At 34.0% G+C, this 23993-nt stretch overlaps 5 protein-coding genes across 7 annotated transcripts; 2 read left to right on the forward strand and 3 right to left on the reverse strand.

Moving 5' to 3' along the window:
- Window positions 1-805: 805 nt before the first annotated feature.
- On the reverse strand, window positions 806-9468 carry LOC128157484 (uncharacterized). Of its 2 annotated transcripts, none has more exons than XM_052820072.1 (10): window positions 9392-9468; window positions 8720-9028; window positions 8195-8250; window positions 7655-7901; window positions 7011-7119; window positions 5182-5236; window positions 4428-4611; window positions 3954-4084; window positions 2592-2715; window positions 806-2106 (listed from the first exon to the last, which is right to left on the reverse strand). In XM_052820072.1, the coding sequence occupies exons 2-10, from the start codon at window positions 9015-9017 to the stop codon at window positions 1430-1432; spliced, it is 1881 nt and encodes a 626-aa protein (XP_052676032.1). In that variant the 5' UTR covers window positions 9018-9028; window positions 9392-9468; the 3' UTR covers window positions 806-1429. The 2 variants fall into 2 exon arrangements, with proteins under 2 accessions (XP_052676032.1, XP_052676026.1); XM_052820066.1 differs by having other exon boundaries at window positions 807-2106; window positions 8195-8268.
- A 1429-nt stretch (window positions 9469-10897) lies between these two features.
- LOC128171651 (uncharacterized) lies at window positions 10898-12830 on the reverse strand. The gene is made up of 4 exons (XM_052837740.1): window positions 12706-12830; window positions 11750-12525; window positions 11350-11434; window positions 10898-11028 (listed from the first exon to the last, which is right to left on the reverse strand). Exons 1-4 carry the CDS (start codon window positions 12748-12750, stop codon window positions 11008-11010), a joined length of 927 nt encoding a protein of 308 aa, XP_052693700.1. The 5' UTR covers window positions 12751-12830; the 3' UTR covers window positions 10898-11007.
- A 656-nt stretch (window positions 12831-13486) lies between these two features.
- On the forward strand, window positions 13487-16996 carry LOC128189438 (uncharacterized). Its single transcript, XM_052861051.1, has 3 exons — window positions 13487-13809; window positions 15378-15515; window positions 16508-16996. The coding sequence occupies exons 1-3, from the start codon at window positions 13572-13574 to the stop codon at window positions 16777-16779; spliced, it is 648 nt and encodes a 215-aa protein (XP_052717011.1). The 5' UTR covers window positions 13487-13571; the 3' UTR covers window positions 16780-16996.
- An 884-nt stretch (window positions 16997-17880) lies between these two features.
- Window positions 17881-19648, forward strand: LOC128164436 (uncharacterized). Its single transcript, XM_052828242.1, has 3 exons — window positions 17881-18255; window positions 18502-18654; window positions 19057-19648. The coding sequence occupies exons 1-3, from the start codon at window positions 18045-18047 to the stop codon at window positions 19311-19313; spliced, it is 621 nt and encodes a 206-aa protein (XP_052684202.1). The 5' UTR covers window positions 17881-18044; the 3' UTR covers window positions 19314-19648.
- A 570-nt stretch (window positions 19649-20218) lies between these two features.
- On the reverse strand, window positions 20219-23885 carry LOC128164422 (archaemetzincin-2-like). 2 transcript variants are annotated; one of them, XM_052828224.1, is made up of 3 exons: window positions 23791-23885; window positions 22850-23665; window positions 20219-20904 (listed from the first exon to the last, which is right to left on the reverse strand). In XM_052828224.1, the coding sequence occupies exons 2-3, from the start codon at window positions 23657-23659 to the stop codon at window positions 20617-20619; spliced, it is 1098 nt and encodes a 365-aa protein (XP_052684184.1). In that variant the 5' UTR covers window positions 23660-23665; window positions 23791-23885; the 3' UTR covers window positions 20219-20616. The 2 variants fall into 2 exon arrangements, with proteins under 2 accessions (XP_052684184.1, XP_052684190.1); XM_052828230.1 differs by having other exon boundaries at window positions 23838-23879.
- Window positions 23886-23993: the final 108 nt, after the last annotated feature.

Here is a 23993-nt window from a genome sequence, read left to right on the forward strand (position 1 = left end):
TGCTATGACCTTTACAATTGGCCTTGAAAATTGGTTCAATGTCACAACACATCCTTTACTCAAAAGCTGTTCATGAGAAGTTTTAGCCAAATAGGGCTAAGTGGAAAATATATATCCCCTAAAAAAGGGAATTTTCAGTGGTCCGATATGACCTTGACACTCAAATTTCATTCAAGGTCACTGCACACCCTTTGACCATAGACACTCTGTAAGTGAAGTATGAGCCAGATTGGACCAAGGGGAGAGCAGATATGCCCCGGACAAGAATTTTATATTTAATTCTGCTATGACCTTAACCTTAGACTAGAAACATGGTTCAATGTCACTGCACACCCTTTACCCATAGGCACTCTTTGGGTGAAGTATGAGTCAGACTGGACCAAGGGGAGAGAAGATATGCTCCGGGCAAGCGATCTCGGACAGAAAGATAGCCAGAATGACGGACCCTAATAATTTTTCTTAGTACATAGGGCCAGCATCTTTGTACAGTAAGAAAAGTGCATAGGCCATGGTTAAAATAACCCTTGTCATAAAAGATAAAGTTTTCTTTCAAAGATTGTTAGTCCATAGAGTACCGCTAGATATTGTCAGTATCATATGACCTCCTCTTTGATAAAAGTTTACATTTATAGACAAATCATTAAGGAAATTCCACAGAGAATTCATAAAACATTATAATTTTTAAAGTATTTAGATTGACATAACCATGAACGTAAACTGAAAGCTGTTGTTATAGGGTTCAAACTTTTGAAACTAAGAAAGAATTCATTTTGTGAAAATTTTACACATGCATGAAGTTTTATCTTCATACAAATGTTTTATAACCTGAAAAACCGAAACGTGTATAACAAATTACAACATGTACACCTTCATTCATGAATGCTGTCAATAATTATGGTAATTAATACATATATCTAGCTAATATCCATCATCAATTAACCTGGTAAATTAAACATAAAAAATGCAAGAGTATTTTAATTAAAGAGTTTTAATGAAATTTTTTTACATACACATGAAAAATAAAACCTGATTCAGGTTAGTGTATATGTGTTGTGTACAGTTAAAAAGCCATATTAATTGAAGCATCAATAGCAAAACATTAGCTGTGAAATTACATTTTGTCATGCTAAAATAAAATCGTAACTGTGTAATAAAATTCAATGTTTACTGGTTATTTACTTTAAAAAAACTTGACATGCAGGATTGTGTTTCATGCTACTTTGTCTACATGCATTTAATAAATAATATTTCCCATGCTTGACTTACCAGACACACACAGAAAGTCAGAACTGCAAACATAGTATATCATATATGTATGGTGATAATCAATCATACAGACTATCTGCGCAAGTTATGCCAGTTTTACATATACTGCATATGTCAAAAAATGCATTCTTTGTTTCTGCATTACCCTTAATACCAAATCTTGCTAATCAAAAAACTTGCATTGCTGGAAGAAGGAATCATCATTTATCAAAGAGATATCAAAGAGAGAATCATCATCTACCTGATCTCTATTCTCCAGAATAACTTCTTCTGCCTGGTCATCGCAAGGCTGTAGTACACTGAGCAATTGATCCAGTGTATCGCTTTGAAAGTCATTATCAACAATACAAGGCAGAGAAAAACAATCAAAATTAGCTGTATCTGAAGCACATGAAAACATGTCCAATTCTGGCAAGAAATCATCTCTTATGTTTGCTCCTTCTTCTCCAATTTCACTGGTTTGGTGTGTGCATTCATCTGATACACCACAGGTTGGGTACAATGCTGAGAGCAACTCTTCGGAGTCGTTGGATTCATCGGTTTCTTCATTCCATCCACCAACTGAGAAATCATCTCCATCAGGGAATGAATCTGTGTGTTCATTCACATACAGAGTTTCTGAATTTGCTACAATGGTTTGCACATTGCCAAGCGTTTCTTGGCAGGCAGTGTTAGTACTGCTTTGTCTTGTGAGTACCGGTACACATGGTTTGCTGGAAGACAGAACAACAAATGAATCACTGTTTTGGGGTTGTAACAAATTGGACACTAATTCTCCATCTCCCTGCTTCTCTTCTCTGTCACATCCATAAATGCAAGTTGGTGCTTGTTCAATAGATGCTGAAAGATATAATATACAGGATGCCCTTTACTCTTATATTGTTATACAATATCATAACTATAGATCTTTCTCACTTATTACGGTACACTCAAATGGACCCATAGCTCGTATATACCATAAGTAATCAACTTTGATATGATCACTTAGTTTGGATTGTACTACCAGTAACTTGTAGCATTGAAAGTCAGAACATGAATTTGCTTTTGGGTGTTTAATGGGGTGAACCCTTACTACTGTGGTATGATCAATTTTTGTTGGCATCAATTTTGTGAATTAGATCTAAATGAATATTACCGTTTCAAGGATTAATGTAAATTTGTGGACAATGACCCTATCAATACAATTCTTTATTAGAAATTGCACTTCAATAAACATTTAATTTCATGGATCAACTCAACAATGAAATTCACAAAATTTGGTATTCAACAAATATTGATGAAACCACAGTATTCAATTATCATGAATGAATTTTTATGCATTATACCTGATGGTAAGCTGAAAAGCACTGGATCCCCTTTACAAATAGGGTTATTCTCAGTCATCTCTTGTATAGGAGTGGTCGTCAAAGATATCTTTAAACCATATTGTTTGGCAATTTTTAGGAGCTCCTATAATATAAAACCAACCAAAATGCACATGGTCAGCATCATTCTCCTGACAAATAATCTCCAATTGTGAATCAATTACATGTAAGTTGCTAAAAAACTTTACTTTGTTAAATACAATATACAATATCAAAACATTTAAAAGTATACATTATTTCAACACAAACATAATTAAATCATTCCTCCCCAAAAATGTGCAAGCAAAAATCAATTTTGATACTTCATATCTACATAAATGATTTATGAATGTTATATTTATTATAATGTAATAGGAATGGAGGAATATTGAAAACATATGGCTGGACTGGGAATCAAACCCGGGACCCCTGCAGCTCTAGTCAGGAGCTCTACCACTGAGCTACCCATGCACTGAGCCCCAACTACTTCATTCCTCCCTCCTTAATGCACCAAATGTAATAGGAAAGGGGGAATATTGAAAACATATGGCTGGAACAGGAATCGAACCCAGGACCCCTTTATCTCTAGTCAGGAGCTCTACTAGACTACCATTGAGCTACCCAAGCAAACATCCATGGTCCATATAGCCCCAACTACTACATTCCTCCCTCCTTAAATGTTCTTTGCCCTCGAAGATCACCCCAGGTTCTTCCCCTGGCAAGAGTTAATCTGTCAGTTCCAGGGGCAGGTCACAGCACCAAATGTAACAGGATGGGAGAAATAATGACGGACCAGACAAGGATTCAAACCGGGGCGCCCTGAATCTCTAATCAGGTGCTCCACCAATTGAGCTCTCTGGCGCCCGTATTTGAACTGGTCTGACTGTCACATTCCTCCCCCTTAATTGTATTAATCCTGGTTATGGCACCAAATGTAATAGGAAAGGAGGAATATTGAAAACATATAGCTGGACCAGGAATTGAACCCGGGACCCCTGCAACTCGAGTCAGGAGGTCTACCAGTGAGCTATTCAGGCTGATAACTACAGTCCATTTAGCCCCAACTACTATAATAAAAACAGTCAAATAATTTTGATACTTCTACATAAATGATTTATGAATGTTATATTATTATAAAAACAGTCAAAATTTTGCAGCAAAGGTTGAAAAATGTAGTATAATTGGTTTTCAAAACTTTTAACAAGAAAATAGCCTGAACATGCCCTTAACCTGTGCAATTAAAAATTGTGTATTTCTCTGGAGTGGCTCAATCATTTTAAAAAGAACATTCTTAGATGCAAAACAAATCTCTATTTATCTTATCTAAATATACAAAATATGTACCTGCAAACTATTGGCAACATTGTGATTCCAATCTGTATCCTCTTTTCTGGTGACTTCAACCAATTCTCCATTTGCTTTAAATTGCATCTTGCATGTTCCTGTGTATTTCTTTTTTCGATATCTTCTTTTCTCTACAATTTATGTTGTAAATCAGAAGGACCTGGTTGTCTACAGTACTACAAAACCTGGTTGTCTACAGTACTACAAATTTTTTAGTTGCTCCCCTGACAAGCACAATAGTGAAACATTGCATAACAAGGAATGCTCTTGCTATGAATCAATAATATAGAATTATACCAATAAAGCAAAGCAACATTCCTACAAGTATAACAATTCATAGAGAAACAAAATTGTTTATTCTTGACAGTTTGCTATGTGTATGTCTTGCTGTCACTGATGTACACATTTAATTATTTTCATATAATCAATACAAATTAAGCTTATGGCTTTTCCCTAAATAAAGTGTTAACATACTTTTTGGATAGGAAATGTTAGACCCGCCAATAGAATCGCTGACATTGTTGTCTGGCATTGTCATTGTTGTTGGCAGTCCAAAATCTTTGTTGAGGGCCCAATAAGACCCTTTACAACAGATCTGTGGCACCGTAAACTTGATCTTCTTAAACCACTTCTGGTACAGGGCATGACGAACAGAGGACTAAACATATAATCACAAAACAATTCTAATTTAAACCTCGTTTGCAAAGCATTTTTATTCCAATAAAGATATACAGTAAAACTTATATACTGTAGATATGACTTCATACTTTATATGAAATTAAATTCATTAAAACTATTATGTTAAATGGTAGTGCAAACTTTTTAAACTGTTGAGAAATTGTGTTAAAGTGTTAAATTTGGTTATTATTCACCTCTACGGTACTCAAAATCAGTTCGATATATCCGTTAGTTCATTATATCCGAATTCGTTATAACCATATAATTTTGCAAAGATTTGTGAAGAATTTTACAGGGGACTAAAAAAAAACTTCGCTATATCCGAGAATTCGCTATTCGTACTAAATGAGTTTTACTGTATTTAACTGTTTCTTATCTTACTTTTATGTGTATCTTGTCAAAATTATGCAACTAAAAATAAAATATATATTTGAAATTTAAACCTTGTATATTTTCTATAGTTTTTCTAAGTTACTTTATAAAAATTAAAAGAAAAATTGCTTTGATTCTTGAAATTAACCCTGAATCAAATAAATATCATTTATAATACCCTCCAGCTGTTGATGGCAGATGGGTCCATGTATTTGAAGTAGGGATACATGTTCCTGTTTGAAAAGAAAATGAACTGCATGGTTATCAGAATAAGTTGCAACACATTGGCTCTATTTAGTCTTATCCAAAAGTATATACCTTAAGCATGAACAAAGAACAAGGGACGGTATTGGCCAAAAAATGCCGTGTTTTAAAATCTAATGATACCTACCATTTTCAAAAGCCAAGAATAAATAAAACTCAATGGTATATGATTTATTCATATAACTTTAGTGTAAGTATGGTACATTTTACATTAAACACGGCGCCTTTTTAAAACGAAACGTCGACATTTTACGAAGCCTTTAACGCGGCGTCATAAACATGACGGACAGGCTTAACTGGATTTTTAACACAACCAAACATTTCTCTTATTTTTTTTTTTTGTTCGTATTAGTATTTATTTCCAAACTTTCATTCCCTTTGTTTAGAATAAGAATTTCGTATTAACTAACCCGACATAGTTAGGGAATCCGTACTGCAGAGAAATATTCTAAAGCCAGTAGAGGTAAATGAATACATTATTTACATCTACCAAGTATGATTCCCTCTATTTTATTACAAAAATGGGTTGTACATTCATAGCTCTGTTGAAATTGACAGAACTGAAATATAAACGATCCAGTTCTTACTAGTTTATCGATCGGTCGAAACCTTCAGCAACCTAAGAAAAATCCCGGACTACACGAAATAATCATGGTGATGTCAGAATCAAATTCCAATAGGAGACGATTTGGCTGTTTCTTATACCTAACGTACCGATGTATGAACAATAATTTTGTTAATTTTTCTGACTTTTTTCAACCAATTTATTATTTTGTTGATAGAAAGATGTAAATATAAACAAATTAGCGATCAATGCAGAGAAAAAGAATTAACGTGGGTAATGTAATTTTTTTCTGCAATGTCGCCACCTTCATTTACCGCATGAATCACCATAGAAAGCATTTTATTGTTTTTTAAAAAAAAAAATCTTATACTTTTGTTAGTTTCTTGATTTTTTCTAATACACAAACAACTACATGTAATTTAAGACAATCGACGCGCGTGGATAGAACAATTTAGCAACTTTATAAATGCGGGAATTTCACAAAGAAAATCATTTACCAACCAGTACAATATACAAGAAAACTGATTAATTAAACAGATGAATAATATGTTTTAACTTCTAGCAAGTATTAAGAACGAGCGCAGGTCAATGCACTTTCTTTTCAATCAAATTACGTGTGCTTTGTATAGATTAAACCTATAAACCTGGTCATAGATCGTCTACAAACTTTTAGTCATTGTGTGGAGATCATTGTTTAAACCGTGAGTCTAGAATAAATAAAATTTATTCAAATAAGACTTTAGTAGTTCAGTCACTGTTAGTATGCACAAACATACATTCAGAGAGAGAGAGAGAGAGAGAGAGAGAGAGAGAGAGAGAGAGAGAGAGAGTTTATTTCTGTTCAACGTATATAATATATACAAATTAAACTTCACACTCGCAGTGTAAGAATTATTTCAAACATAACAAACAATGTAAGACTAAGTTATTGCTGATCATACTTCTATTACATGTATCTTCGGACTTGAAAAACAAAGAAACGACACGTTTTTGTTGTCAACTCGCAGAAGGAGCATGTGATGCAGCTAACGGGATGAGTATATATAGCACGTGGACTCTGAAACTGCTTGGTTGAATTTTTGTCAGAAAGGTCTGCCCTCCCCCTCTCTCTCTCTCTCCCATCTAAAATATTGTGTTGAATTAAGATTTAAAATTGAATTTTCATCAGATCAACTCACTGTAGGGCGGCATATATTTGAGGCACCTGCAAAAGGCCATCTGGACTCTCCTGCAGTACTTTGGCTACAAGTTGTACTAGCTTTCCTGATGGTCGAAGCAATCTAGTACCTTTATCAAAAGAAGAAGTGTATGTAGAATGTCTGTAACCTTTCTAATGGGCAAAAGATATATCGAATTAAAACCCTCATATACATATCATTTTTTTGGTTATGTGTTAACTAAACTTATGTGTTTGCTCAGGACCACTATAGATTTTGAATACATGCATGTGAAATTTCACTTTCATTCAATAAAAATACTAACTTATTTTTCTTTGACATTGGAATTCAGACTTGAATGACTCCTTATCACTCCTTTTTGTTATAGGATGATTTTGTTAGAAAGAAAATGCTGCCATAGTTTGTGTAATCAATTTATACATAATAAATAGTGACAAGTCACTTTTCCTCAAGGTTTTATATATAGGTAAGTATATAGGGAGGGTATTGAGGCAAGCAATTTTCCTGGCTATAGGTAAATTTTGATTAATTGCCACCCCACCTCTTAGTAGTGAACTCTTAATGAACTTTGATCCTTCTGAATCATTTTTGGCCTCTCTCCCTTACAGAACTACTGTTACGATTCTAAAATAATTAAGAATTACCAGTGGGTAACATTTTGGTGTTATCATACGGATCGTGAAAATCGCAGGCAGTAACGTAACAGCTGTCGGTCAGGTAATTCCGTCTTTTCTTCTTCTTTGGCAGCGGGCAATTCAGATGAAATCCATTCAAATTAGATGATTCCTGAATATCATAACCAATGTCTCCTGGCTTTACATAATGATATTTGTCTGCAGAAATAGTTCTGCAGTATTCATCTGCCCTTTCATGAATATCTCTTTCTTCATACTGCAAAATTGCACAATGCACATCTTTTAATCTCAGATTAACATTTATTTTTTCTTTTTCAAATATTTTAAAAAAAATTTAAACATCAATTATCACTTGAATTCAATACCTACAACATCACTTTATGTGAAGTTTAATTATATGTCTTTAGAAAATTGATACACTAAATATACTCTCATATACAATGCATAAATTTGTTAATTGACAGTGGTCTGTTGATGCACATTAAAACAAACAACAAGTGGGGCAATGGTATCAGAAACCTAACTTGGCTAGAGAAGATGATACCATACCTTTGTAAATGAGTATATCCCTTTGGAAACCTTTTCTTGAATACTTTTTCTTCTTTCTTCAAAATCAGATTCATCTAAAATTAAGTTGTGTTAACATTTAAAGAGTAAACTTGGAGGACAAAAAAGACCCCCAAAACAGGGAGGAAAGTACCTAGGTAAATATTTTTTCACCAAAGTAAATGCAGTACTGACTTTGCGACTATATAGACAAACAACTTAAAGACCAATGTATCCATGAATATTTTTGCTTTTAATTTTTTTCTATCCAATACTTACTTTGAACATAATTTGGAATATTCTCTTTTGAAAAGTGGACAGGCATAGCATGGATGAAGGCTATGCCTGTTCGCTTCTCAGAAGAGAATACCGGTAAATTTAGAATACAAATCCAGCCAAAACAAAGGCATTTATCTCAAAACACTGTTTTAATAATATATGGTGAGTTTAATAATCTTATGCATATACATTAAGATTTATGTTCAAATATTTTCTGTTACCAAAAGTTATAAAATCATTTAAACTCACCTTCTTCATCTGAATTGATCATTGATGTTGGAATAGGGTGTTTTAACCTGTTTTTGTCTTTCCTTTTCTTGTGCCTTTTCTTTGAATTAAGAGGGGGGTAAACATGGATTCTCCGCTTATCATTTTTGGTGTGAATTTTCAAAACATGTATTTCATCTTTGTAATCATGGAATGCTGTGGAATTTTGACAATTTACTTTCTGCTTCAATTCTTTGAATCCGTGAAAAGTAGTTGAGGTATGAATGTTAATGGATACTGTGGGGACATTTCTAGGGCTATCATCGTCATTGGAACTCATACTGTCAACAACTAAATAAAAAAGTATCCCCGTTAAGTATTAATTCCATTTAAAACATTAAGAATAAGCCCCCTTATAAATAAAAATCGAACAATAGTATATGCCTATAGTCTATATTGTAACATTTTTAGAAAGGCGTAATGAAGACAATAATACAACCAGTGATAAAATTGTTCATTAGTTCTAATCCTATCTATTGCAGATACTGAGGAGGAAATCGACCAGCACCTTACAAGGTCGTTTGCCATGCGAGTAACAGAAGGTTCTATAAAAAAAGAACATTCTTTTTGGCTACTTATTCATCTTACTGAAGCGAACAAATCCAATTCAGTTGTTTTCATAAAATTAAACATACAAACAGCTTTGCTACTTACCTTGTTAATTTATACATTACACGGCATATTATTATCCCATGTTTGTTTCAATTTCGTCTGCAGGAAGTGGATTGTGAATGACCTTTGACTCCTTGCCGAATGTAATGATCATTGGTTGAGAAGATGTAACGTTGAAAACGATTGGTTGTAATTCGGTGAAAGTAAAATCCCGCGAAAATGTTCAAAATCATGGTCATGCTTCGTCACATATATATAGAACTACTTCAACAAAACCTTGGACTTTCTGTAGGACGTAGCTGTCTATTTCTTGCGTAAAAAAAAGTTTAAAATGATGCTGATTTCATTAATTGTTGATTTCAAAGAACCATGACTGAGAGGCCTGCAATGAAATAGACATGCAGACCAACGTCACATTTCCGTTTGACAACTCAAAGTCCAAGCTTTTGTTAAAATCGTTCTAATGTACATGTAAATTATATATGTGGAAAATTCAAACTTTTAAAATTCACCAATTATATTGACCAAAAACAAAATTATCCCTTAAACCCCTTCGGAAGTTCCCTTTGGAGAAAAAAATCTGGATTCACGCATGTTGAAATAGATTATTCGCAATCAGCTATCAATTTAGAAATTTAAAATTTTTGGTGCAACTAACAGTATCCCTGTTGCATGTGTTTGCGGGTATTACAGGTTTTAAAAAATAGCTTAATTTTTTTTAATGACTCCCCCCCCCCCCCAAATATCCTCGGACCCCCCCCCTCCCCGCCAAACACAATTATCCCTCGGAGCTTCCCCCCCCACCCCACCCCCACTCCTCGGATCCGCGCATGTTCGGTATATGCATAAATAAGATTTTTTTCAGTGGTGACCATGCACGCATGCACGACCTCCCAACGATTAAGTCATAGGATGAAATATTGTAACTGTAAGTTGACTTAATCTTGATATGAAAGACCGACATTTTCCGTACCTCATTTCTTAACATTTTCAAAGTGAGTATAGGCTAAATATTATATTTTAAAATGAATGATTGTTCACATTCGTGAGTCTGTTAACTTTTAGATAGTTAATCCCGTGATAATATATACTCATATTAAAAATTCTCTAAATCTGACTATAGATTAAGTTATCTTCACTTACAAATATGTATTATCCTATAGGTCGAAGTATTCTGCTGTATACAAATTCACTGTTGAAAGAAACTGATGTTGAATAATTTCTTAAATGTAACGTTATATAATCAGGACCTGGAAACAAAAACTATAATTGAAATTTATAAAAGGGATTAATTCTTATTCAAATAATTAAATGGGACCGAGAAAAATCCTTCTAAGATATATTCAAAGATTGTGAATGAAAATATATCATTTGTTTAAAAGGGCTCTTGTGATTAGACATCTTCGCTAGCAGAGGATTTCTGATCCGCACTGCTTCTCACAAGAAGCGGGCGGATCAGAAATCCTTGGCTAGCGAAGATGTTGAATAAATGAATTTATATTGCTCTATAGTGTTTCCATTAAAGAAAGAGAACAAAAACTAAGTCAAGGGTAAACTAGAATTTTTATTACTTAGTTACAATGCTCGTTATATTATTGAAAAAAAAACGACAATATGTTTAGTTTATCCTTCTTTTGGTTCACCAGACGCTCTTCCCTTTATGCAAGTGGCTCTTCTTTCTAAAATAAAAATCGCTATTCTATATACATGTAGTTATAAAAATGTACTTTTACAAAACATGAACAAATATGTACAATAAATATTTACCATTTCAATAATAGTTCATGAATATTTATGAACGTTTAAGGCCCGTACATCATAAACCAAGGTGGGGTTTTTTTAACACTGAATTTCAAATTTTTAAATTAAAGATAGCTTATTACATAGATAAGATTTCAGGATTTAGAATGAAATTTACTATAATTGTATTTTTTTTTTTTTTTTTTTTTTTTTGCTTGTTTTTTTTTTTTTTTTTTACTTATCATTAAATAGATACTTACCTTAAAATGATCAAAACTGAAGAAAAATAACTTCCTTGGCATGAAACCATCGTCATCATCATCTTCTTCATATCCATCATCCTCTCTGTATAATGAAATTTGAAGGCATTGAAAATAAATTGTTTCCAATGTGTGCATACACACACATGTATGTTTGTTCCGCATTAAAAAGGGTCCCATTTATGCCTTAACAGTATTTTTTTAAAATACAGGCATTTCTTTATGACAGATACTTTAGATTGTGTTATTCAAATGAGAAGTTAAATAAATTCTGCAATTAACTATTTTTTTATTCGTCATTGGTCTGTACAGGTATACTTGAATACAACAGAAGCTTGTGTTACCATAAATCCTGTAGAATTAGATAATAGTAAAACAACATAATCTACATTACATGTACCTTATCTCGGCCATTCTGCTTTCACTGTCAGTAGCATTTGTACGCTCTTTTTTCTCGGTTTGGGTAGGCTTCTCAAGATGTCTGTCATTCAGAATGTTCTCCTCTCCCATCTCCCCGAGAGTTCCAGTATTCTGATCACTATTCCGCCAACATGCCTCTATGCCGTCCTTAGTTGGCCCCTCCTTTTCATTTTCGGATAATTTTTCTTCACACTGACTCCTCGATTCCTGTTCAACTTTTGCGTTGGTGATAGTTTCCCATTTTATTTTGTTTAGCAAATTGTCCATTAATTTATTCAGTTTTACAACTTTTTGTCGCTTCTCATTGCCTGCATTCCTTCTTGGTGAATCCTTCTTTGCTTTTTCATTTATATTGTCTTTCATCACATGGCAAAGTTCCATTTTATCCACATTCAAACCATTGTCCACCTCATGACAATCAGCATTGCCAAGTTGTTTCTCGGTAGAATCTTCTATTAGCTCCACTTCTAACTTCTCATCCGCTTTCTCTAGCATTCCAGGAACGTCTTGCTTCTTTCCTTCTTGATCTGGTAGATTCTTGCTAAAAGCATGCTCTGTTGCATCCAGTTGAATTTTCCTTTTCACATATGGCCGCCTCTTTCGTTTTCGTTTGATATGTCGTTCTAATGCAAGGCGCCTTCTGTCTTCCCATCCGACGATGTCATTCTTTGGATGCATTTTCCATTTTGTAATGATATTGTTTGCTTTCTTTTTATCCATGCCTGGAATATTCCGTTCCACTGTACAGGAGTTTTCCTGGATAATTTATGTATTTTATTTAAAGACGTAGCAAAAGTAACATCTACGATATTAACACGGAAAGAAAAACCAAAGAATGAAGAAAATAATATGCAGTACAGTATCACGCACTATAAAATCTATAAAGTGGCAAAATCTAAAAAGCGCATTATAGTATTGGTTTGAAACTTCACTTACCGAAATGCTTGTTTGACCTTGTCTGAAATCTGACTTTGAATCCATTATTCTGTAGTCTAAAACGAGAGATATCTATGTTACAGGTTTTGAAATAACGAATTTTATGAAATCAATGTTGATCCATATGTAGTATTTGATATGCAGTAGAATTATCAGTTTACAGATCTATACCAACCCTCTTTACCTAATTTGTTGGTTTTAGCGATGATTATTGCGTTACACTCATTGTGACGTTACATCAGTTTAGGTTGACTATGACGTCACGTCTTATAGAATTCTATACTATATAATTCGATATATGTTAAATTTTTTGTAATTTTATAAGTTTCTATGTTACAAACTCCGAATTTTAATGTGCATTTACAATACATGTAGTATTATATAAGTACTCTGATTCCAAACATATCATATTGGAAATGAATATATGTCTCGAGAAGTATAAACTATTAAGTAGAAAAGTGGCTATATTTCGACTAATATTGTGCATGTACGACATAACAAAAGAAAATTTTTGTTCCCATGAAAACAATACAATTTTCTTCGGTCATATGCAAGAATACCAAGAATTAATAACGGTCGAATGTGATTTGAATTTTTGATACATGTACAAAAATGATCATGGTCGATATATATATGTAACAGCTGGACAACGACAAAACGCGACAAAATAATAACCTCAGACTTCCTCTCGTTTACATAAATATCATCTTCCCAGGATTTAATTGTAAAACTACTCATGTAGAGCTTAAAGTGGATGACGAAGTATATCCTTCCTGCTTTCGGCATCCTGCTCCCAGCGTTAACAATACTAGCTCATAGCAAGTAGTTCATTCGAACGTGAAAGCAGCGACCCCCCGACCAACAAAATGCCGTCCAAACGAATGAACACGTACTTCAAGGACAAGCTTCTGGTATTCAATTCTGTGCTAGCCATCATATTCGCCCTAGTGGGCCTTTTAGGGGACTATTGGTGGGAGATGAATGTGACATCATCATCGACTGTTGACCTCGGACTCTGGACTCAAGTAACTTGTGGTCAAACACTCTTTGGTGCGGGGAATTTTTCTACCTACGCTTGCTTCAAAGATGACAACGATAATAATGGTATAGTATTCGTTTATGTCTACAGACAACGTCTCTCTAAAACGAAAAAATAGATAAATTACTATCTTTACACAAGCAATGTAAAGAAGGATGTTGCGACTTAATGATGAAAAGTGAAAATGGTTTTTCCAGCTATAAATCACCATTTTGAAGAAACAAGCTCATAATGCTTTAGCTTTACTTATTAAGGAGGCTGGGTGGTCAACAAATTACCCATCAGGTCCGAATTCCGATCTGGTCCGAATTAATTTCTCCTATCCCGTTACAGTCATAAGCTAGCATTTATTAAAAATTCAAATATTGTAGCTTTAAAGGGACTTGGACACGATTTGAGTTCAAAATTTTAAATTTGATTTTTCCATTTTTAATGTTTAGAATCGTTAATATGGGTATTTTTAATGCTTTATCAAAATCTGAAAGTCAGATATTGAGTTATAAGCAAGATTCAGAGTTTGGAATTCTTTATTTTGTAAACAAAGCTCTAGTCTTGCAATTGTTTGCATATGTGTTTTATTGGTATTAGTTTCAATCAAATGTTGCTTTCTTCTATTGATAATATATTTTATAAACACATTGAACAATTCTGCCTTGTTTCTTATGATTATTTTGTCAAATAAATGGTAATTCAATACTTTACATTATTTGTAAATAAATATAAGACTCGAGCTTTGTTTACATAACAATGATTTCTTACCTCTATATCTCTCTTATAACTTAAATTATAGCATTCAAATTTTGGTCAATCATTCAAAATGTGCAAATAAACCATTTTATATTGAAAAAATAAAAAATAAAATTTTGGTCTTAAATCGTGTCCAAGTCCCTTTAAAACTTGAGCACTTTTCTATATGTTTATAGAAAGCTTTTCTTCATAAGGAGGTAAATATAGCCTACAAATGGCCAGAACCATCCAGCCGTCTTAAATAGGTTTCTGTATCTCTAACCCTTTCACGTTCGTACCCGGCGCGCCTATTCCACTTCAATATAAAATCTTTAATTATTGACAGTGGGCATGTAAAGGATAAAAACAAATATGATGCACAGAGGCTTGACATATTCAAGTATTAGGGTTTACATTCTTTTTGCACAAGGTGATTTATAAAATCGTTTTATCATAGAAATAACTTCAGTTGGTATGTAAAATTCTGTTGATATAAATGTTGATAAAAGTACACAATAATCAAAATACTTCCATCGTTTTAGAAATTTCAAATTTTACAATATTTGACCAAAAAAATGTAAGGTACAAATTATAAAAGTTCCGGTGAGATTCGAACTCATTACTTTAGATTTCGTAGTTACACTGTATCCCATGGTGCTACACTGTTAGGTGACCGTTTAAAAAAACATAATCAAATTGTATTATACTTGATTTTATTGTTTATTTCGATCGGAATTATATGTCACAATATGGAGGTGTCCCATACCACCTTAAAAGTGCGAATCTAAAAGGGTACAACAAGACTTTTCCTATCCAAGAGGGAAAATGGTCTTAATTCATCAGTTTAATTAAAAATATGTTTTGGATATATATTGATTTACAATGTCAGTTTATTTGTATTTTACAGGTTGGGTGAAGTTTGTACGAATTACGACCGCCTTTGGAACCTCCCTACTGGGTCTGGGACTTCTGGTACACCTTGTGTACTTGCTGAAGAAAACCCCAACACTGAAGACATTTTCAGCTGGGGTTATGTTTATTGCAGGTGACGTTTGAACATATATTTTTTGTGTGTATGCATGTACCGGTATACCCATAACGGACTATGCAGTATCAAAGATTTTGGAAATGAGTAATATGTTATCAATTAAGACATATTAGAGAGGTTTAGCAGACCAACGTGTACGTATAGGTTACAATTTAGAACTACGCTTACCAGCTCAATTACCTTTCTTGTTTAGCAGTTGTAACGTGTATCTGTACGTGTAAATGTTTTAATGTAATTCTACATATGATTATCCTATCCTACTAAGCTGAGAATTGTTATCTTAAACGAAAATTAAGAATTCTGCATGTGTTAATTTTACTATACATCATTGTTTATATATGTATATTTTTTATTTATCACAGGTTGATAAAATAACAGAGCCATTGTATTTTTGGGGGGAAGAGATACGTGAAATAAAACTCCAATAACATATCAAACTTAAATGAAAATTTATGTTTGTAGAAATCAGTATTCGCATTAGATATTCAGGCTAAAAAAAATTCACCATATTTTAAAAAATAAATAGCCAACAGGGAAACAGTGGCTACATGTTCGACCTTACGGGTACTTTGCAATTTACATGTATGTTCATTTGGGTACACACGTGTAGAAATTCGTCATTACACAAACTGATGACGTAATGCACCTATTTTCCTTTCTACACGTACGCGTACACGTTGGTTTGCTAAACCTCTCTAATGATTGATAGCTGTCGAATTGGATTTTTTTATTTATCTTACCCATGCACGTGAATGAAAGAGACCAGGCACGTAGCATCGTTTTTTAAAGTAGGGGGGGGGGGGGGGGCAGACGCATCCAAAAATTCTTGACAAGCAAAAAAAAAAAAAAGGGGAATTTCAATTTCCAAAAATCTTAATCCGTTTTTTATGATTTTTCAAAATGATACGTGCCTGGAGATTAAAGATTTTAGCTAAAAACATACGTAAAAATTCATTATATAGCTAATGTATTTTGCTCTTCTGTTTTAGGAGTCCTATTTTTCATCATCACGTGTGTGATAATTGACCGCATTAAAAACCTGACGAATGGATATTCCGCCATTCTCTTCTTCCCTAACAGGGACACGATTCTCCGCCCCCACACCTTGCCCATCATGTTCATGTCCTTTACCTTCCTCCTCGGGACAATCGTCGCTGTGGGGTTATTGATAAACATGGACTACAAACCGGTCCCGCCCAGAGATCCCTTCCTAGAGCGCTCAACCAGTGTACAGCAGGCTAAAGCTACCTCACGTGTCTAGCAAAACAAAAAGAAGAAGAAGAAGATGATGATGATGAAGAACATGACAATAGGGACCACAAAATGACTTCACGTGCAAAGTCCACTTGATTTTCCCCATCAAATTGATGGAGCAAAGTGATCATAGTGATCATTGTACCAATGTTTCATTAAACTTTTGTCATAGTCATCATATATCACATACTGCTGCAGAAAGATTAAAACAAGTGTTAATTTTGTTATAATGTTATGGTGTTTTTTTTTTATAATTTTTATGTTGTTTTTATATTATTTTAATAATAGTAACAAAACAATGTCATCGGTGGTCAGTCAAATGACGTCATGGTGAATCTTAAAGTACATCAAAGGGTTAGAAGTGGCCTAAATCAGATAGATAAGCCATTCAGACATACTCAGAGTACCCATAAATCTGGTTCAAGTTTTGCTTTTTGGGTTGTAAAACTTTTGATCTGACTATATTGAACTACATCCCTCCCTGTTGTATGATATACCGCCCCTTTAAGAGTAGTGTCTACTTGTAAGATGATTTGTACCCCTGGCTCTGTACTTGCCGATATTCCAAAGGACATAAACTATTTGTGTTTTGGTTACAGTCTGCTCCTCCTTTTCGACACTGGGGGATGAAGATCATTAATTTATGGTCTCCTTCTTAACATCGATCGGTCTGTTTGGGGACCTAAAAACAATCCCATGTTTTTTCAACAGCAAATACCGGTATCATATCGCATTTTCTCTAAAATATATCAAATAATGTAGAATAACGAGTAATGTTTCCAGTTTCACCGATCAAGACACAAAGGAAAGCCATTTTGAGTCAAAATCAATTAAGTCAACAAAAATAACGCTAAAGTTTTTAACTCTTTCATTTAACTGACATGTATGGTTACTTTCTGTAAGATCGCTTGCAGATTTTGTCACCCAAATCAATATCCATGTGCCATAATGCTCAACACTATCGTCGGAACAATATTTGTTTACAATGAAGGTGTTCGCTGTAACGATGACATTGTCTTATCCAAATTAGTCAAGAGACTGTAAATAACAAATTTACAAATACGCCATGGGTGCAATAAAAGCCGAACTGGACGCATGGTGTCACGTGACTTTGGCAAACGCGACGAGGCTGTATCTCGAGATAGCATTGTAAATACATCAATTGGACAAGTTTAGAAAATGTGAACGGTTCCAGGGTCCAATGTGCATTCCAAAATCACGAAAACATTTCTGTCTCTAGAACAGTCTTTTTAAAATAACGGTGTTGAGACAATGTTGCATCCAACAGAAGCTGTTTTCTCGTTCCTTGCATTTGTCTGTTTTGGTCTCCATGTCACTGGGATATGCACGGCAGACTGGTGGAATCTATCGGACCAGTTTGCCAATGGAACAATGGTGACGACGTCCTTCGGAATCTGGTGGACTCGCACGTGTATAGATGATGTTTGCTCTTCCACTTCTCGGGACCTAACTGGAGAACTTGGTGCGTAAATATCTTGAATTGTACAACACTGGTTTCAATATTTTTTTGTATTTGGTAAAGCTTTTTTGTTTTTTTAAAGAATTCAAAATTTTATCATTTCACGAAATCTGCATTTTACAATGTCATGATATAAGGAAGGGGAAATTGCGCGGTTAAAAAGTCTTTTTATATCATTTTCATTTAGCAAATGAAATGTTTTCTAACATTTTAAAAATTAAATAAGGACAAGGTTTAATTTTTTTTCAGCGTGGTTGCTTGGGGTGGCGGCCATAGAGACTATATCCGTGGTGTTATATGCCCTGGCGCTCCCAGTGGCAGTGATGCTGGTATACCGAGCCGTGAGAGACCTAAATGTTGACGTCCTTAAAAAGCTATATGTGGTCATCTTAAGTGGAGCAGGTGGGAGCCTTAATTCTATCTATATAATGTCTTTAATCTTTTAATTAAATAAATCAAATGTTAGTAAAAACGTGAAATATTACATATACGGACACATTCATAAAAATATATCTAAACATGAATTCACTATTTTGCGTTTTTTAACATTTATAACTGTTTTCTGGCGGAAGCTGTTACTGGCTGCGCCTTAGTGTCTGTTAAAATTGGTCCGTCAAAATTCCATCACTTTTCATTTTGATATTTACGATGTTTACCAGTGTGATCGGTGATTTTAGTTTCACGAAAGCTTTGCTACTATAATCATTGATAATTGATGAACTTGCACCATTTTCGCAACGCTATGAAACCTTTGTTAGATATGGTGTATTCATTTTCTCGTGTGTTTCTCGTGTTTTCATGCAGGAGCTGTCATCCTCGTCGGAATTCTATTATTCGTCAAAAAAAAGGCAGGGCTTACGGAAAGATTTGCCATGGAGACCAAGGATGGCGTGGCCGGGTGGTCGCTAGCGTTGTCCTCGGCAGGCGGAACGATCGGTCTCCTGGCGGGAGTTTCCATGGGAATCAGTCTTTTTTGCAAAACCAAAGAATATGATGACGAGGAGGAAAATGCCGAAAAATCACACGAATATTGGCAGCAGAAGCACAAAGAAGTCAACTGACTGCTGTAAAAGTGCTGTTTGTTTTGATTTGGCTAATACTATGTACAGTGAGAAATATTAATACAGAATGGGAATGTTGTGTTATTTTCGTAATAAAAGACGATGAATTGCAGCTGGATTTACTGATAATCTTGAAGAAGTTCAACCATTTTAGCGTGGAATAATTTCATCGGCCTTGTGGACACCACATTTCTTTGAGAATCAAAACATTCTGTAATTGGCAATTTGCGCACGCTCATTAAAACATTTTTTGAATGTTTATAAAATTTTTGACTATACTTATACCTGAATAATTTTTATTTTGTTCATTAAAAAAATAAATGTCCCCTCACCAGTATGTTATAGAAGGTTGAGAAAAAAGAAAATCAGATCACAATCTCAAAATAGAAATATTAAATTGTGTCAGAGAAACATACACTCAGGTGATTCACAAAATAAAAGGAGGAATATTTACGGCAAGTCTTCACTGCCGTACGGGAATATCTCGGCGGCGGCATTAGCGTTGTAACATATACATGTGTATTCCATTGCACAATATTCCCGGCCCACTATTGAAATAGAACAATTTTAACAATTAAGAGCTTGGACTTTTACGTAGTTGTGTCAGACAGCAATGTGACGGAAGCCTGTCTATTCCATTGCTAGCCACCCTTTGAATTCAACAAGATTTGTCTGGCTTTTGAGTTAAAAGCTATGCAATCAATGCATATCTCATTCAAAACTAGCGTCATTCTTAACATGTTTTGATGCAAGAAATACATAGTTACGTCATACCAAAAGTTTAAGGTCTACTTAAAAAGGTTCTATTAACGTTGCCAACTGCACTATAATTCAATTTTTTTATGTGAAATATTGTGAATGAAAAAATAAAAATTTGCTGCGAGAAAAAGTAAAGGGGGGGGGGGGGGGGGGTCACCGGTGCCACGTGCCTGCATTATATTGTAAGCAAGACTTAAAGTTACTTTTCTATTTTACAAGAAAAGCAAAGGTTCAAAATATTTTTACGCTTTATTTGTCTGGTATAACATGTATAATATCTGTCTGGTCTAAAATTGCGAGGCAATACTAATCTATTAAGTTCTTACTGTGAACAGATATTTTTGAACTCATACATGTATATTAATATTTCTCAACGTTATACAAAGCAGTTTTAATAACAAACAAAAGTTCCTTTTGTGAAATTTGAAATTATTTATTTTTGAATATGGTTTTTTTGTTTCCTCAAATATACATATAATCTTATTATTTTAATAAATTAAACCAGCAATACAGATTTATCTTTTTCAATTAAATTTCATTTTTTTTATTTATCATTTAATAAAAAATCTAAACAATTGTCCAACCACTCAACACATTGCTGAAGTCTATCAAATGGCATAGCGCCATTTAATTCAGTGAAAAATTGTCTTAATTCGGTGTATCGCTTTACAATGTCAAATTTACAGGCATACTGGAGTTTTCTGATGCAGACTGGACAGAAGAAGAGAGGTTGTAACATGGCCTCCTCCACTGATGAGCTGCCATTCATCCCACACAGGAAGAAGTCGCAATGAGAGAGGCCAAACAAATGTCCTAGTTCATGACTGGAGACCTGACAATAGAAAACATTAACAATTATAACTAAATTAAATCAAAGTCCTGAACAGATCTATAGTACTAAATACTGTTTAAGTGCTAAAACTAGGATACAAATACTAATATGAACAAAGTAATTTCTGAATAAAATAGGTACTCAACAGATTTAAGTACTGAAAAGAACCAAAGTACTGAAGAGATTTAAAGTGTTGAGTCATGTGAGTAGAATTAAAGTACTAAATAAAGTAAAAGTATCTAATAGTATCAAAGTACTAAATAGACTCTGGACTCTACTCAGTCAAAGTAATTTCTCTAATAAGGAATTGCAAATTGCAACCAATTTTTGTAAAAGATGACAATAATGTACGGAAATTTTGCTTAAATCACATCTAGCAGCCAAGGGTGACAATCCACGGTGTTTTTCTATAAACCGATAGGCTGCGTGGTTTGAGCTACATGTACTAAATCTGCCAATCTGTATGTGCCGTTTAAATCTTTTTTGTCATTTTAGTATTAAATTACAAAATACAAATTCACAATAAAATTTTCCAACATTAAAATTGCAGCTCATATTGCTTTAATTGAATGAAAATTAGGGCAGTCATAGGCGTAGGGAGGGGGAGGCGGCTGGGGGAGGGGGGGCTTAGCCCTCAACTTTTTGTTTGCAAAGTTAGATATAACTATCAGGCACCTCTATGAAGAAAATGAATGGAAACTGATAATAATTGGATTTTTTTAAGTCCAAGGGGCATAAATCTGTCAAAAATTGCATGATCATACCCAAAATTAAACTTGACCTAGACATTATTATGATAAATCTGTATACTAAATTTCATTTTGATATGTGTAACCTCTGCGAAGAAAGTGAACGGAAACTATTGGTGGACCAACTGACTTGACAGACAGACAGACAGACGGACAGCAGCAAAGCAATATGCCCTCTCTTCTTCGAAGGGGGGAATAATAAAATTGTAACATGTTTGGGTTGGTGATTAAGATAAGTCTGGGGAGTGTGTTTTCATAATATGCTATAAAGGATGAATGATTAGAACAAAACAACAAAGAGTCAACGTATACCGATATTTATAAGGGCTACCTATCCAGATAGGTAAACTAAGCTACAAGTAACTGGTTACCAAAAGTAAAAAAAGCTAGCTACCTATCCCTAGCATACAAAACAAATACATAAAAAAAATAAAAGGGTTGAGCTCTTTCTATGGGATGTATCTCTGACATGGTAATATCTGAGGCACAGGTCTGAGGTCTTCTTAGCCTCATCTCTGTCTTGATATGGCTCTATGTCTATAGCATTAGATAAAGGGCTGTATCCCTGCAGCCGACACAGGCTGCAGCCAGGTACATACAGTTGATAAAATTTGTAAAATAACAAAGTGCTGTTAAACTCAATATAACACTGTGCAAACATATTACACTGCTACTTTGACAGCTGAACACAGAATGTGTTCAGTGTAGATGTTACTTTTATACCTAAATAATTTAAATCTGAAAATGTAGAAAAAATGGGGCTAATTACCTTATAAAATCAAATTACTGGCAATCAGATTATTAATATGGAAAGAAATTGTCGAATCGGCACTTTTCTCTCTAACCCCCCTCCCATTTGTATCCCTTGTTTCGTAAATCATCGTATTACTTTTTCAGATTCTTTTATTTTACTCACACGATTCTTGGATTTGCAATTAATTCCTGCATTTGTGAAAATTGGGAAGGAGATCAAATAGGTAAATGTAAATAAATAATTTCTAAACATTTCGTGAAAATTATCTCGAAATGGCAAAATTTATTTTCACATTTTGCTTGTAGCTATATATGCTCTAAGACCCAACCTTGTGGATATTTTTACTGCTTGAATAAAAGTACTAAAGTGTGAAATAAAAATAGAATCAAAGCACTGAAATAATGACAGTACATATCTAGGTATATTTTTTTTTATAAATTACCTTTAATAATTTCCACATAATAATAGGATCGATGTCTTCTATATCTCTGCTTTTTTCTGGATCAAATGTCTTTGGTTCAAATCGTCCAAAACTTATCACTCCTGACCTGTGTCGTTTAGACGCCTCTCCCAGAACAAAATTTAAACTCTCAGTTGGATATAGGTCAGTCCATGTTAATCCCAAGATACCATAAGTGTTTTTGGGCTTCCATTTTTTGAGTTGAGGATAGAAATCAGACACAAGATACTGTCTCTTTCCTGTAACTTTGTGATTTCTTGTAGTTATATTCCAGTTTTCTTTCTCTGGATCAACAGAATCTAACCAACTGACAGCCATTTCTTGATAAAATATTCCCAAAAAAGTTCCTAGAATTTCAAACAGAGAGCAGACTTTACCACTCATATTCAGTTTAAAGTCCATGACAAAAGATGGGAAACTTCCAATTGGTACTAAATAGACGGCAGTTTTTCTTTGCATTAGTTTCATCTGCATTCTTTCAATATCATAATGCGATTTCCAGTTCACAAATGTTTCTGATGCATACAAAGGTTTATTCAAAGGCATAGGTTTATATAGAGTTGCTCCATTGGTATTGCACAAGTCCATGTGGTCTCTGTCTTGGGCTTTAACACCATTGTGATCATAATTATTGCCCTTCCCTGTCGACCCTTTACTTTGAGAAGTACATTTTAGATCAATTAACTGAGAAAGTCCAAAGAATTTCTGTTCCACGCAAGACTTTTTGGTCAATGTCCCTATGAGATAGCGCCTCTGAGAAGCCTCAGCATTTCTTGAAGATGAACTTCCCATTGAGCACTACGATGATGAACAGCTGATAAACAATGATAATTATACATTTATGTAACATTGAATTCATGGATAAAGGCCATTCTTCTATATGTACATTTCTTTTTGAATCAATAAATAATTAAACACGATACCTAATTCACTCTAACACAAAAAACATGATAAAACGATGAAATCCTACTTTCAACTTTGGGAGAACCTGTCAAAGGATGTTGATCAAAATTTAATAATAAAAAGCAGAAAAATAAAATATTTTTTCAGTTTGCAAAAAAGGCAAAGTATGCAGTAAATATTTTTGAAAAGATGCATAAAATAACTTAAAACATTATTATAAATG

This window comes from Crassostrea angulata, chromosome 1, assembly GCF_025612915.1.
Source record: "Crassostrea angulata isolate pt1a10 chromosome 1, ASM2561291v2, whole genome shotgun sequence".
Lineage (NCBI taxonomy): Eukaryota > Metazoa > Mollusca > Bivalvia > Ostreida > Ostreidae > Magallana > Magallana angulata.